Source organism: Salmo salar, unplaced genomic scaffold, assembly GCF_905237065.1.
Source record: "Salmo salar unplaced genomic scaffold, Ssal_v3.1, whole genome shotgun sequence".
NCBI lineage: Eukaryota > Metazoa > Chordata > Actinopteri > Salmoniformes > Salmonidae > Salmo > Salmo salar.
In genome coordinates this window covers 11,559-28,682 of record NW_025547070.1, presented here as the reverse complement: position 1 = coordinate 28,682, position 17,124 = coordinate 11,559, and the positions used below count along the sequence as shown (strand labels likewise).

At 43.3% G+C, this 17,124-nt stretch overlaps 1 protein-coding gene across 2 annotated transcripts; it reads left to right on the top strand.

The window, feature by feature from the left end:
- The first annotated feature begins 589 nt into the window (after positions 1 to 589).
- LOC123731705 (uncharacterized) lies at positions 590 to 17,121 on the top strand. 2 transcript variants are annotated; one of them, XM_045711108.1, is made up of 6 exons: positions 590 to 691; positions 2,113 to 2,148; positions 9,147 to 9,330; positions 9,774 to 9,892; positions 11,004 to 11,172; positions 16,874 to 17,121. In XM_045711108.1, the coding sequence occupies exons 2-6, from the start codon at positions 2,128 to 2,130 to the stop codon at positions 17,104 to 17,106; spliced, it is 726 nt and encodes a 241-aa protein (XP_045567064.1). In that variant the 5' UTR covers positions 590 to 691; positions 2,113 to 2,127; the 3' UTR covers positions 17,107 to 17,121. The 2 variants fall into 2 exon arrangements, with proteins under 2 accessions (XP_045567064.1, XP_045567063.1); XM_045711107.1 differs by having other exon boundaries at positions 597 to 691; positions 2,113 to 2,154.
- Positions 17,122 to 17,124: the final 3 nt, after the last annotated feature.

Here is a 17,124-nt window from a genome sequence, read left to right as displayed (position 1 = left end):
CTGAGAGAGAGCGAGAGAGAGAGAGAGAGAGAGAGAGATTCCTGAGAGAGAGAGAGAGAGAGAGAGAGAGAGAGAGAGAGAGAGAGAGATTCCTGAGAGAGAGAGAGAGAAAGAGAGAGAGAGAGAGAGATTCCTGAGAGAGAGAGAGAGAGAGGAGAGAGAGAGAGAGAGAGAGATTCCTGAGAGAGAGAGAGAGAGAGAGAGAGAGAGAGAGAGAGAGAGAGAGAGGATGCCTGAGAGAGAGAGAGAGAGAGACAGAGAGAGAGAGAGAGAGAGTATCTGAGAGAGAGCGAGAGAGAGAGAGAGAGAGAGAGAGATTCCTGAGAGAGAGAGAGAGAGAGAGAGAGAGAGAGAGAGATTCCTGAGAGAGAGAGAGCGAGAGAGAGAGAGAGAGAGAGAGATTCCTGAGAGAGAGAGAGAGAGAGAGAGAGAGAGAGATTCCTGAGAGAGAGAGAGAGAGATGCCTGAGAGAGAGAGAGAGAGAGAGAGAGAGAGAGAGAGATTCCTGAGAGAGAGAGAGAGAGAGAGAGAGAGAGAGAGAGAGATGCCTGAGAGAGAGAGAGAGAGAGTATATAAGGGACAGGAGGAGCTTTCACCGGCTCACTCGTTCTGTCTCTCTTCCTCCATCACACCTCTCTCTCTGTAGGATTTTACTGCATCAATCTGTCAAACAACTAAAGGACTCAAAGAGGTAGAGATGTCCCTCCATCTCTCATTGAGAGTTTTACTTTTGCTGGCTTTAATTTTACGCACTTTTGCACTGTTAACCTGCTGTTAGCCTGCTGTTCTTCTGCTGTTAACCTGCTGTTAAGCTGCTGTTAACCTGCTGTTAACCTGCTGTTAACCTGCTGTTAACCTGCTGTTAGCCTGCTGTTCTTCTGCTGTTAACCTGCTGTTAACCTGCTGTTAACCTGCTGTTAACCTGCTGTTAACCTGCTGTTAACCTGCTGTTCTCCTGCTGTTAACCTGCTGTTAACCTGCTGTTAACCTGCTGTTAACCTGCTGTTCTTCTGCTGTTAACCTGCTGTTAACCTGCTGTTAACCTGCTGTTAAGCTGCTGTTAACCTGCTGTTAACCTGCTGTTAACCTGCTGTTCTTCTACTGTTAACCTGCTGTTAAGCTGCTGTTAACCTGCTGTTAACCTGCTGTTAACCTGCTGTTCTTCTACTGTTAACCTGCTGTTAACCTGCTGTTAAGCTGCTGTTAACCTGCTGTTAACCTGCTGTTAACCTGCTGTTCTTCTGCTGTTCTTCTGCTGTTAACCTGCTGTTAACCTGCTGTTCTTCTACTGTTAACCTGCTGTTAACCTGCTGTTCTCCTGCTGTTAACCTGCTGTTAACCTGCTGTTCTTCTGCTGCTAACCTGCTGTTAACCTGCTGTTAACCTGCTGTTCTCCTGCTGTTAACCTGCTGTTCTTCTACTGTTAACCTGCTGTTAACCTGCTGTTAACCTGCTGTTCTTCTACTGTTAACCTGCTGTTAACCTGCTGTTAAGCTGCTGTTAACCTGCTGTTAACCTGCTGTTAACCTGCTGTTAACCTGCTGTTCTTCTGCTGTTAACCTGCTGTTAACCTGCTGTTAACCTGCTGTTAAGCTGCTGTTAACCTGCTGTTAACCTGCTGTTAACCTGCTGTTCTTCTACTGTTAACCTGCTGTTAAGCTGCTGTTAACCTGCTGTTAACCTGCTGTTAACCTGCTGTTCTTCTACTGTTAACCTGCTGTTAACCTGCTGTTAAGCTGCTGTTAACCTGCTGTTAACCTGCTGTTAACCTGCTGTTCTCCTGCTGTTAACCTGCTGTTAACCTGCTGTTAACCTGCTGTTAACCTGCTGTTCTTCTGCTGTTAACCTGCTGTTAACCTGCTGTTAACCTGCCGTTAACCTGCTGTTCTTCTGCTGTTCTTCTGCTGTTAACCTGCTGTTAACCTGCTGTTCTTCTGCTGTTAACCTGCTGCTAACCTGCTGCTAACCTGCTGCTAACCTGCTGCTAACCTGCTGCTAACCTGCTGTTAACCTGCTGCTAACCTGCTGCTAACCTGCTGTTAACCTGCTGCTAACCTGCTATTCTCTCTCCTGGTATTCTGGTATTTAAAGAATGTGTTTTATGATTTTCAGATAGTGCGTGTCGACATGTTGGCTACTCTGGAGACGGTGAGAGTGAGTTTATTTTATACCTCAAGAGACTCTGTGTTTTCTATTGTAAAAAGGGTCAGGGAGGCCTGTTTCTGTGTGTGTGTGAATCCTTCTTTCACCCTTCTGCCAAACTCCCAGACTGACTGACCACGACTCTGTTTGATCAATGTGCTGTAGCTATGCAGCTAGAATAATTCTAAATAAGTCTTTATTTTCTGTGTGTTTATATTCCCTTGATGTTGCTGTGAGAGTGACCAACACTTGCATATATTTGCTAGTCAAAGCAGACAGTGTGTGTGTGTGTGTGTGTGTGTGTGTGTGTGTGTGTGTGTGTGTGTGTGTGTGTGTGTGTGTGTGTGTGTGTGTGTGTGTGTGTGTGTGTGTGTGTGTGTGTGTGTGTGTGTGTGTGTGTGTGTGTGTGTGTGTGTGTAGTCAAAGTAGCCGAGCAGGTTGCTGTTGTGCGTCTTCAGAACAACAACAGCCTAACAGTTATTAACTACAGTACAGTATTAAATATATACTACTGTGTATTACTATACAATAACTACAGTACACTACTAACACCTTCTGGTCCGTACATCAACTATTAAATATATACTACTGTGTATTACTATACAATAACTACAGTACACTACTAACACCTTCTGGTCCGTACAACAACTATTAAATATATACTACTGTGTATTACTATACAGTAACTACAGAATACTACTAACACATCCATACAACAACTATTAAATATATACTACTGTGTATTACTATACAATAACTACAGTACACTACTAACACCTTCTGGTCCGTACAACAACTATTAAATATATACTACTGTGTATTACTATACAGTAACTACAGAATACTACTAACACGTCCATACAACAACTATTAAATATATACTACTGTGTATTACTATACAATAACTACAGAATACTACTAACAGAACTTTTAAAAGAGAGACCAGGGCCTGCATTTATAAAGTGTCTTCAAAGTTGGAGTTATCTGATATTGGAAAGGAGTCTTGTCAGTTATAGAATAAAAAAAAACAGACAGTGATGTGAGGAAATATCACATGCAGACGTGATCCCCGTTCAGACGTGATCCCCGTTCAGATGTGATCCCCGTTCCGAAGTGATCCCCGTTCAGACGGGATCCCCGTTCAGACAGGATCCCATTCAGACGGGATCCCCCTTCAGACGGGATCCCCCTTCAGACGTGATCCCCGTTCCGAAGTGATCCCCGTTCAGACGGGATCCCCGTTCAGACGGGATCCCCCTTCAGACGTGATCCCCGTTCCGAAGTGATCCCCGTTCAGACGGGATCCCCGTTCAGACAGGATCCCATTCAGACGTGATCCCCTTTCAGACGGGATCCCCCTTTTTCAATTTTGTGGGATTCCAGATGTCATTAGAAGATGTTGATGGCAGTGATTTATTACAGTCCTTGTTACAGTCCTTGTTACAGTCCTTGTTACAGTCCTTATTACAGTCCTTGTTACAGTCCTTATTACAGTCAGTGTTACAGTCCTTGTTACAGTCCTTGTTACAGTCCTTGCTACAGTCCTTATTACAGTCCTTGTTACAGTCCTTGTTACAGTCCTTGTTACAGTCCTTATTACAGTCCTTGTTACAGTCCTTATTACAGTCAGTGTTACAGTCCTTGTTACAGTCCTTGTTACAGTCCTTGTTACAGTCCTTATTACAGTCCTTGTTACAGTCCTTATTACAGTCCTTGTTACAGTCCTTGTTACAGTCAGTGTTACAGTCAGTGTTACAGTCCTTGTTACAGTCCTTGTTACAGTCCTTATTACAGTCCTTGTTACAGTCCTTGTTGCAGTCCTTATTACAGTCCTTGTTACACTCCTTATTACAGTCCTTGTTACAGTCCTTGTTACAGTCCTTGCTACAGTCTTTACTACAGTCCTTGTTACAGTCCTTATTACAGTCCTTGTTACAGTCCTTGTTACAGTCCCTGTTACAGTCCTTATTACAGTCGTTATTACAGTCCTTATTACAGTCCTTGTTACAGTCCTTGTTACAGTCCTTATTACAGTCCTTGTTACAGTCCTTGTTACAGTCCTTGTTACAGTCCTTGATACAATCCTTATTACAGTTGGTGTTACAGTCCTCGCTACAGTCCTTGTTACAGTCCTTGTTACAGTCCCTGTTACAGTCCTTATTACAGTCGTTATTACAGTCCTTGTTACAGTCCTTGTTACAGTCCTTGTTACAGTCCTTGTTACCTTCCTTATTACAGTCCTTGTTACAGTCCTTGTTACAGTCATTGTTACAGTCCTTGTTACAGTCCTTGTTACAGTCCTTGTTACAGTCATTGTTACAGTCCTTATTACAGTCCTTGTTACAGTCAGTGTTGCAGTCAGTGTTACAGTCCTTGTTACAGTCCTTATTACAGTCCTTGTTACAGTCAGTGTTACAGTCCTTATTACAGTCCTTATTACAGTCCTTGTTACAGTCCTTATTACAGTCCTTATTACAGCCCTTGTTACAGTCCTTGTTACAGTCCTTGCTACAGTCTTTGCTACAGTCTTTGCTACAGTCCTTGTTACAGTCCTTGTTACAGTCCTTGTTACAGTCCTTGTTACAGTCATTAATACAGTCAATAATACAGTCCTGTTACAGTCCTTGTTACAGTCCTTGTTACAGTCAGTGTTACAGTCCTTGTTACAGTCCTTATTACAGTTGGTGTTACAGTCCTCGTTACAGTCCTTGTTACAGTCCTTGTTACAGTCCTTGTTACAGTCCTTATTATAGTCAGTGTTACAGTCCTTATTACAGTCCTTGTTACAGTCCTTATTAAAGTCCTTGTTACAGTCCTTGTTACAGTCCTTGTTACAGTCCTTGCTACAGTCCTTATTACAGTCCTTGTTACAGTCCTTGTTACAGTCCTTATTACAGTCCTTGTTACAGTCCTTGTTACAGTCCTTGTTACAGTCCTTATTACAGTCCTTGTTACAGTCCTTATTACAGTCCTTGTTACAGTCCTTGTTACAGTCCTTATTACAGTCCTTTTAACAGTCATTGTTACAGTCCTTATTACAGTCCTTGTTACAGTCCTTGTTACAGTCCTTGTTGCAGTCCTTATTACAGTCCTTGTTACAGTCCTTGTTACAGTCCTTGCTACAGTCTTTACTACAGTCCTTGATACAGTCCTTGTTACAGTCCCTGTTACAGTCCCTGTTACAGTCCTTGTTACAGTCCTTGTTACAGTCCTTGTTACAGTTGGTGTTACAGTCCTTATTACAGTCATTGTTACAGTCCTTATTACAGTCATTGTTACAGTCCTTGTTACAGTCCTTGTTACAGTCAGTGTTGCAGTCAGTGTTACAGTCCTTGTTACAGTCCTTATTACAGTCCTTGTTACAGTCAGTGTTACAGTCCTTATTACAGTCCTTATTCCAGTCCTTGTTACAGTCCTTATTACAGTCCTTGCTACAGTCCTTGTTACAGTCCTTGTTACAGTCATTGTTACAGTCATTGTTACAGTCCTTATTACAGTCCTTGTTACAGTCCTTGTTACAGTCATTAATACAGTCAATAATACAGTCAATAATACAGTCCTTGTTACAGTCCTTGTTACAGTCCTTATTACAGTCCTTGTTACAGTCCTTGTTACAGTCCTTGTTACAGTCCTTGTTACAGTCCTTGTTACAGTCCTTGTTACAGTCCTTATTACAGTCCTTGTTACAGTCCTTGTTACAGTCCTTATTACAGTCCTTGTTACAGTTCTTTATATTTTATATTTTTTTTTAGTCATTTAGCAGATGCTCTTATCCAGAGCAACTTACAGTAGTGCATACATTTCATACATTTTTCTCCGTACTGGTCCCCCGTGGGAATCGAACCCACAACCCTGGCGTTGCAAACACCATGCTCTACCAACTGAGCCACACGGGACCAGTCCTTGCTACAGTCTTTGCTACAGTCCTTGTTACAGTCCTTGTTACAGTCCTTGTTACAGTCATTAATACAGTCAATAATACAGTCCTTGTTACAGTCCTTATTGCAGTCCTTTTTACAGTCCTTGTTACAGTCCTTGTTACAGTCCTTATTACAGTCCTTATTACAGTCCTTGTTACAGTCCTTGTTACAGTCCTTATTACAGTCCTTGTTACAGTCCTTGTTACAGTCCTTATTACAGTCCTTATTACAGTCCTTGTTACAGTCCTTGTTACAGTCATAGTTACAGTCATTAACACAGTCAACAATACAGTCCTTATTACAGTCCTTGCTACAGTCCTTGTTACAGTCCTTGTTACAGTCCTTGTTACATTCCTTGTTACAGTCCTTATTACAGTCCTTGTTACAGTCCTTGTTACAGTCCTTGTTACAGTCCTTGTTACAGTCCTTGTTACAGTCCTTATTACAGTCCTTGTTACAGTCCTTATTACAGTCCTTATTACAGTCCTTGTTACAGTCCTTTTTACAGTCCTTGTTACAGTCCTTGCTACAGTCTTTGCTACAGTCCTTGTTACAGTCCTTGTTACAGTCCTTGTTACAGTCCTTGTTACAGTCATTAATACAGTCAATAATACAGTCAGTGTTACAGTCCTTATTACAGTCCTTGTTACAGTCCTTGTTACAGTCCTTGTTACAGTCCTTGTTACAGTCATTAATACAGTCAATAATACAGTCAATAATACAGTCCTTATTACAGTCCTTGTTACAGTCCTTGTTACAGTCCTTGTTACAGTCCTTATTACAGTCCTTGTTACAGTCCTTATTACAGTCCTTGTTACAGTTCTTGTTACAGTCCTTGTTACAGTCCTTATTACAGTCCTTGTTACAGTCCTTGTTACAGTCCTTGTTACAGTCCTTGTTACAGTCCTTGTTACAGTCCTTGTTACAGTCCTTGTTACAGTCCTTATTACAGTCCTTATTACAGTCCTTATTACAGTCCTTGTTACAGTCCTTGTTACAGTCATAGTTACAGTCATTAACACAGTCAACAATACAGTCCTTATTACAGTCCTTGCTACAGTCCTTGTTACAGTCCTTATTACAGTCCTTGTTACAGTCCTTGTTACAGTCCTTGTTACAGTCCTTGTTACAGTCCTTGTTACAGTCCTTGTTACAGTCCTTGTTACAGTTCTTGTTACAGTCCTTGTTACAGTCCTTATTACAGTCCTTTTTACAGTCCTTGTTACAGTCCTTGTTACAGTCCTTATTACAGTCCTTATTACAGTCCTTGTTACAGTCCTTGTTACAGTCCTTGTTACAGTCCTTATTACAGTCCTTATTACAGTCCTTATTACAGTCCTTGTTACAGTCCTTGTTACAGTCATAGTTACAGTCATTAACACAGTCAACAATACAGTCCTTATTACAGTCCTTGCTACAGTCCTTGTTACAGTCCTTGTTACAGTCCTTGTTACAGTCCTTGTTACAGTCCTTATTACAGTCCTTGTTACAGTCATTGTTACAGTCCTTGTTACAGTCCTTGTTACAGTCATTGTTACAGTCCTTATTACAGTCCTTGTTACAGTCAGTGTTGCAGTCAGTGTTACAGTCCTTGTTACAGTCCTTATTACAGTCCTTGTTACAGTCAGTGTTACAGTCCTTATTACAGTCCTTATTACAGTCCTTGTTACAGTCCTTATTACAGTCCTTGTTACAGTCCTTGCTACAGTCTTTGCTACAGTCCTTGTTACAGTCCTTGTTACAGTCCTTGTTACAGTCATTGTTACAGTCATTAATACAGTCAATAATACAGTCAGTGTTACAGTCCTTATTACAGTCCTTGTTACAGTCCTTGTTACAGTCCTTGTTACAGTCATTAATACAGTCAATAATACAGTCAATAATACAGTCCTTGTTACAGTTCTTGTTACAGTCCTTGTTACAGTCCTTATTACAGTCCTTGTTACAGTCCTTATTACAGTCCTTATTACAGTCCTTGTTACAGTCCTTGTTACAGTCCTTATTACAGTCCTTGTTACAGTCCTTATTACAGTCCTTATTACAGTCCTTGTTACAGTCCTTGTTACAGTCATAGTTACAGTCATTAACACAGTCAACAATACAGTCCTTATTACAGTCCTTGCTACAGTCCTTGTTACAGTCCTTGTTACAGTCCTTGTTACAGTCATTAATACAGTCAATAATACAGTCATTAATACAGTCAACAATACAGTCCTTGTTACAGTCCTTGTTACAGTCCTTGTTACAGTCTTTGTTACAGTCCTTGTTACAGTCCTTATTACAGTCCTTGTTACAGTCCTTGTTACAGTCCTTGTTACAGTTCTTGTTACAGTCCTTACTACAGTCCTTCTTACAGTCCTTCTTACAGTCCTTATTACAGTCCTTGTTACAGTCCTTGTTACAGTCCTTATTACAGTCCTTGTTACAGTCCTTGTTACAGTCCTTGTTGCAGTTCTTGTTACAGTCCTTGTTACAGGTATTGAAGTTATATCCAGTGATTGTGTGCTGAGTATGTTTGAGCTAGAAGGTGTATATAAATACAGTAATTTTACAACATATTAGAAACATTAGGACATGGACCGACCAGGTGAATCCAGGTGAAAGCTATGATCCCTTATTGATGTCACCTGTTAAATCCACTTCAATCAGAGTAGATGAAGGGGAGGAGACAAGTTAAAGAAGGATTTTTAAGCCTTGAGACAATTGAGACATGGATTGTTTATGTGCGACCATTCCGAGGGTGAATGGGCAAAACAAAATATTAAAGTGCCTTTGAACGGGGTATGGTGGTAGGTGCCAGGCACACTGGTTTGAGTGTGTCAAGAACGTCAACGCTGCTGGGTTTTTCACACTCAACAGTTTCATATATGTATCTAGAATGTTCCACCACCCAAAGGACATCCAGCCAACTTGACACAACTGTGGGGAAGCATTGGGAGTCACCTTGAACGCTTTCGACACCTTCTAGAGTCCCACGCCCTGACGAATTGAGGCTGTTCTGAGGGCAAAATGGGCTACAACTCAATATTATACACAAATATACACAGTATGTGTACACTGACCATGCTGTCTCCTCTCCTCTAGATGGGTTATATCTCAGGCTGGTCCGGTCCTGCCCAGACCCCAGTAGAGGTGGACCTGGAAGTCATTGAAGAATACCTGCAGGAACACTCCCTGGATGTTCAACACACACCACCTACGCCTCCTACCACGCCCGCTCAGCAAACACACACACACTCAAACCAACACCAGGGAACCAGCATCATAGGTGAGCGTGTGTGAGTTAATTCATTGATTGATTGATTGATTGATTGATTGATTGATTTAATTATCTTATTGATTGATTAATAAACTGATTGCCTGATTGGTTGATTGATTAATTGAGTGATTGATTGGTTGATTGATTTAATTATCTTATTGATTGATTAATAAACTGATTGCCTGATTGATTGATTGAGTGATTGATTGATTGATTGATTGAGTGGTTGATTGATTTAATTGATCGACTGATTGATTTATACATTTGTTTATTATCTTATTGATTGATTAATAAATTGATTGCCTGATTGGTTGATTGGTTGATTGGTTGATTGCCTGATTGGTTGATTGGGTGATTGCCTGATTGGTTGATTGGGTGATTGCCTGATTGCCTGATTGGTTGATTGGGTGATTACCTTGATTGGTTGATTGGTTGACATATTGTCTCTCCAGAGAACAGCTGGTCTGGTCAGTATGCCTACCAGTGGCATTACGACTATAGTTCTCCTAATAAGGAATATGAAAAACAGGCTCCGCACACAGAATGGCCTCGTCTTCATGGCAACCACTGGGTGAGCACAATGAACACACCCTCTCACACACCATGCTGGCGTTGCAAACACCATGCTCTACCAACTGAGCCACAGGGAAGCTATGAACAATGAACACACCCTCTCACACAACATGCGCGCCGTAGGAGCCGTAACGCAGGAAAAAATAGCATTTAGCTATTTTATTAAGTGATTACAATATTATAATTGATGTATATTTGCACATTTGTATAATGTTAATATTTAGGCCCTTCCACTATAGACATTTCAATAGGAAAACCCCCCTGTTAGAACTTAGCCATTAGCTTAGCCTGCGGGACATCATATGCCTGACTGCTTAGCTCATTGGGCAAGAAGAAGTCGATGGACTGTTCAATTCATTTCCTTTGTAAAAATGTACATTGCGGTATAGAAGGTCAAGACAGCTGAGAAGGCTGCTCCACTACACATACAACATTACTATTACACGTTTACTACACACATACAACACTCAACATGACTACTACCCGTTTACTACACACATACAACATTACTACTACCCGTTTACTACACACATACAACATTACTACTACACGGTTACTACACACATACAACATGACTACTACACGTTTACTACACACGTACAACACTAAACATGTACTACACGGTTACTACACACATATAACACAACAGGGCTACTACCCGTTTACTACACACATACAACATTACTACTACACGGTTACTACACACATACAACATGACTACTACACGTTTACTACACACGCACAACACTAAACATGTACTACACGTGTACTACACACATACAACAGGGCTACTACATGTGTACTACACAGTACTACATATTATTAATACTACACAGTACTACACATTATTAATACTACACAGTACTACACATTATTAATACTACACAGTACTACACATTATTAATACTACACAGTACTACACGTTATTAATACTACACAGTACTACACATTATTAATACTACACAGTACTACACGTTATTAATACTACACAGTACTACACATTAATAAGGAAAGAGGTTGATATGAATCAGCTGAGGCTGATTGTAATAATAATAATAACGTCAGACTCCTATATAACCTGTCTGACTGAGTAGAGGTGTGTGTTTCAGGAGCGCGGCGCCTACTCCAACGAGACAACACCCTGCAGCGAGTCCGATTCCACCGGCTCCGTCTGTCTAGACTACCCACCATCCTCTCCTGCCGATGCTCTGACCTGCCCCCCTGCTGAGAGGAGAGGCAGGAAGACGAGCGAAACGCTGCCCCTGGCTTCACACTCAGGTAACAACAATACACACACCCACACCACTATATACACCACTATACACACCACTATACACACTACCCACACCACTATACACACCACTATACACACCACTATACACACTACCCACACCACTATATACACCACTAAACACACCACTATACACACTACCCACACCACTATATACACCACTATACACACACACTATACACACTACCCACACCACTATACACACCACTATACACACCACTATACACACTACCCACACCACTATATACACCACTATACACACCACTATACACACTACCCACACCACTATATACACCACTATACACACCACTATACACACTACCCACACCACTATATACACCACTATACACACCACTATACACACTACCCACACCACTATATACACCACTATACACACCACTATACACACTACCCACACCACTATACACACCACTATACACACCACTATACACACTACCCACACCACTATATACACCACTATACACACCACTATACACACTACCCACACCACTATATACACCACTATACACACCACTATACACACTACCCACACCACTATATACACCACTATACACACCACTATACACACTACCCACACCACTATATACACCACTATACACACCACTATACACACCACTATACACACCACTATACACACTACCCACACCACTATATACACCACTATACACACCACTATACACACTACCCACACCACTATATACACCACTATACACACCACTATACACACTACCCACACCACTATATACACCACTATACACTACCCACAACACTACATACACCCACAGCACTATATACACCACTATACACACCACTATACACTACCCACAACACTACACACACCCATAGCACTATATACACCACTATACACACCACTATACACACTACCCACCCCACTATATACACCACTACCCACACCACTATACACTACTATACACACTACCACAACAATACATACACCCACAGCACTACACACCACCCACACCACTATACACCCACAGCACTATATACACCACTATACACACCACTATACACACTACCCACACCACTATACACACACAACAATACATACACCCATAGCACTACACACTACCCACAACACTACATACACCCACAGTACTATATACACCACTATACACACCACTATACACACTACCCACACCACTATACACACACAACAATACATACACCCATAGCACTATACACTACCCACAACACTACATACACCCACAGTACTATATACACCACTATACACACCACTATACACACTACCCACACCACTATACACACACAACAATACATACACCCATAGCACTACACACTACCCACAACACTACATACACCCACAGTACTATATACAGCCTTCCCTGTAGCTCAGTTGGTAGAGCATGGTGTTTGCAACGCCAGGGTTGTGGGTTCGATTCCCACGGGGGGCCAGCAAAAAAAAATGTATGAAATTGTATGAAATGTATGCATTCACTACTGTAAGTCGCTCTGGATAAGAGCGTCTGCTAAATGACTAAAATGTAAATGTAAATATACACCACTATACACACCACTATACACACCACTATACACACGACTATACACTACCCACAACACTACACACACCCATAGCACTATACACACCACTATACACACCACTATATACACCACTACCCACACCACTATACACTACTATACACACTACCACAACAATACATACACCCACAGCACTACACACCACCCACAACACTATACACACTACCCACACCACTATACACCCACACCACTACCTACTACCACACCACTACACACACCCACAGCACTATACACACCACTATACACACTACCCACAACAATACATACACCCACTCAGGTAACAACAATACACACACCCACACCACTATATACACCACTATACACACCACTATATACACCACTATACACACCACTATACACACCACTATACACACTACCCACACCACCATACACACCACTATACATACACACCCACACCACCATACACACCCACACCACTATACACACCACTATACACCCATAGCACTATACACACCACTACACACACCCACACCACTACACACACCCACACCACTATACACACACACCACTATACACCAACCCCACTACACACACACACACCACTACACACACACACCACTATACACCCACACCACTACACACACCACTATTCACTACCACACCACTACACACTACCACACCACAATACACTACCCACACCACTACACACTACCACACCACTATACACACTACCCACACCACTACCCACACCACTACCCACACCACTATACACACTACCCACATTACACTACCCACACCACTACACACTACCCACACCACTATACACTACCCACACCACTATACACACCCACACCACTATACACTACCACACCACTATACACACTACCCACACCACTATACACACTACCCACACCACTATACACTACCCACACCACTACACACACCCACACCACTATACACACTACCACACCACTATACACTACCCACACCACTACACACTACCCACACCACTATAAACTACCCACACCACTATACACTACCCACACCACTATACACTACCACACCACTATCCACACTACCCACACCACTATACACACCCACACCACTATACACACTACCCACACCACTATACACTACCCACACCACTATACACTACCCACACCACTATGCACACTACCCACACCACTATACACACTACCCACACCACTATACACACTACCCACACCCACACCACTATACACACTACCCACACCACTATACACACCCACACCACTATACACACTACCCACACCACTATACACACTACCCAAACACTATACACACACCCACACCACTATACACACTACCCACACCACTATACACACTACCCACACCACTATACACACCCACACCACTATACACACTACCCACACCACTATACAAACTACCACACCAGTACACACTACCCACACCACTATACACACCCACACCACTATACACACTACCCACACCACTATACACACCCACACAACAATACACACCCACACCACTATACACACTACCCACACCACTACACATTACCCACACCACTATAAACTACCCACACCACTATACACTACCCACACCACTATACACTACCCACACCACTACACACACCCACACCACTATGCACACTACCCACACCACTATAGACACTACCCACACCCACACCACTATACACACTACCCACACCACTATACACACTACCCACACCACTACACACTACCCACACCACTACACACACCCACACCACTACACACACCCACACCACTATACACACTACCCACACCACTATACACACACCCACACCACTATACACACTACCCACACCACTATACACACTACCCACACCACTATACACACTACCACACCACTACACACTACCCACACCACTATACACTACCCACACCACTACACACACTACCCACACCACTATACACACACCCACACCACTACACACACTACCCACACCACTATACACACTACCCACACCACTATACACACCCACACCACTATACACACTACCCACACCACTACACCACTACCCACACCACTACACACTGACACCACTACATACTGACACCACTACACACTGAACACCACTACACACTGACACCACTACACACTGAACACCACTACACACTGACACCACTACACACTGAACACCACTACACACTGACACCACCACATACTGACACCACTACATTTTGACACCACTACACTTTGACACTGACACCACTACACACTGAACACCACTACACACTGAACACCACTACACACTGACACCACTACACACTGAACACCACTACACACTGAACACCACTAAATACTGACACCACTACATACTGACACCACCACACACTGACACCACTACCTACTGACACCACTACACACTGACACCACTATACACTGACACCACTACACACTGACACCACCACACACTGACACCAGTATCACTGACACCACCACACCAGTACACACTGACACCCCTACACACTGACACCACCACACACTGACACCACCACACCACTACACACTGACACCAGTACACACAGACACCACCACACACTGACACCACCACACCACTACACACTGACACCAGTTTCACTGACACCACTACACACTACCCACACCACTATACACACCCACACAACAATACACACCCACACCACTATACACACTACCCACACCACTATACACACCCACACAACAATACACACCCACACCACTATACACACTACCCACACCACTACACATTACCCACACCACTATACACTACCCACACCACTATACACTACCCACACCACTATACACTACCACACCACTATCCACACTACCCACACCACTATACACTACCCACACCACTACACACACCCACACCACTATGCACACTACCCACACCACTATAGACACTACCCACACCCACACCACTATACACACTACCCACACCACTATACACACTACCCACACCCACACCACTATACACACTACCCACACCACTACACACTACCCACACCACTACACACACCCACACCACTACACACACCCACACCACTATACACACTACCCACACCACTATACACACACCCACACCACTATACACACCCACACCACTATACACACTACCCACACCACTATACACACTACCCACACCACTATACACACTACCCACACCACTATACACACTACCCACACCACTATACACACTACCACACCACTACACACTACCCACACCACTATACACTACCCACACCACTACACACACTACCCACACCACTATACACACCCACACCACTACACACACTACCCACACCACTATACACACTACCCACACCACTATACACACTACCCACACCACTATACACACCCACACCACTATACACACTACCCACACCACTACACCACTACCCACACCACTACACACTGACACCACTACATACTGACACCACTACACACTGAACACCACTACACACTGACACCACTACACACTGACACCACTACACACTGAACACCACTACACACTGACACCACTACACACTGAACACCACTACACACTGACACCACCACATACTGACACCACTACATTTTGACACCACTACACTTTGACACTGACACCACTACACACTGAACACCACTACACACTGAACACCACTACACACTGAACACCACTAAATACTGACACCACTACACACTGACACCACTACACACTGACACCACTACACACTGACACCACCACACACTGACACCAGTATCACTGACACCACCACACCAGTACACACTGACACCACTACACACTGACACCACCACACACTGACACCACCACACCACTACACACTGACACCAGTACACACAGACACCACCACACACTGACACCACCACACCACTACACACTGACACCAGTTTCACTGACACCACTACACACTGACACCAGTACACACTGACACCACTACACACTGACACCAGTACTCACCAGTGACCCCTCTCTCACTCTTCTATCAGACCCATGTCCCATCCAGCCAGCTACACACACCAACCTTAATAACGAATAAACAATAATAAATAACAATATACTTACTTCCTGTATCCCGCCTTTGCCCCCCCACCCGACAGGAAAGAAGAAGGAGCGTCTGTTCCACTTCCTGTTTGAGATGCTTCAGACCCCCTCCATGCGAAGCTGCATCTGGTGGGTACAGTCCTGCTCCGGAACCTTCCAGTTCTCCTCCCAGAACAAGGAACGTCTAGCCCAGCTGTGGGGACGCAGGAAGGGGAATCGCAAGACCATGACTTACCAGAAGATGGCCCGGGCGCTCAGAAACTACAGCAGAACGGGGAGAGATTTGTAAAGTGAAGAGGAAGCTCAC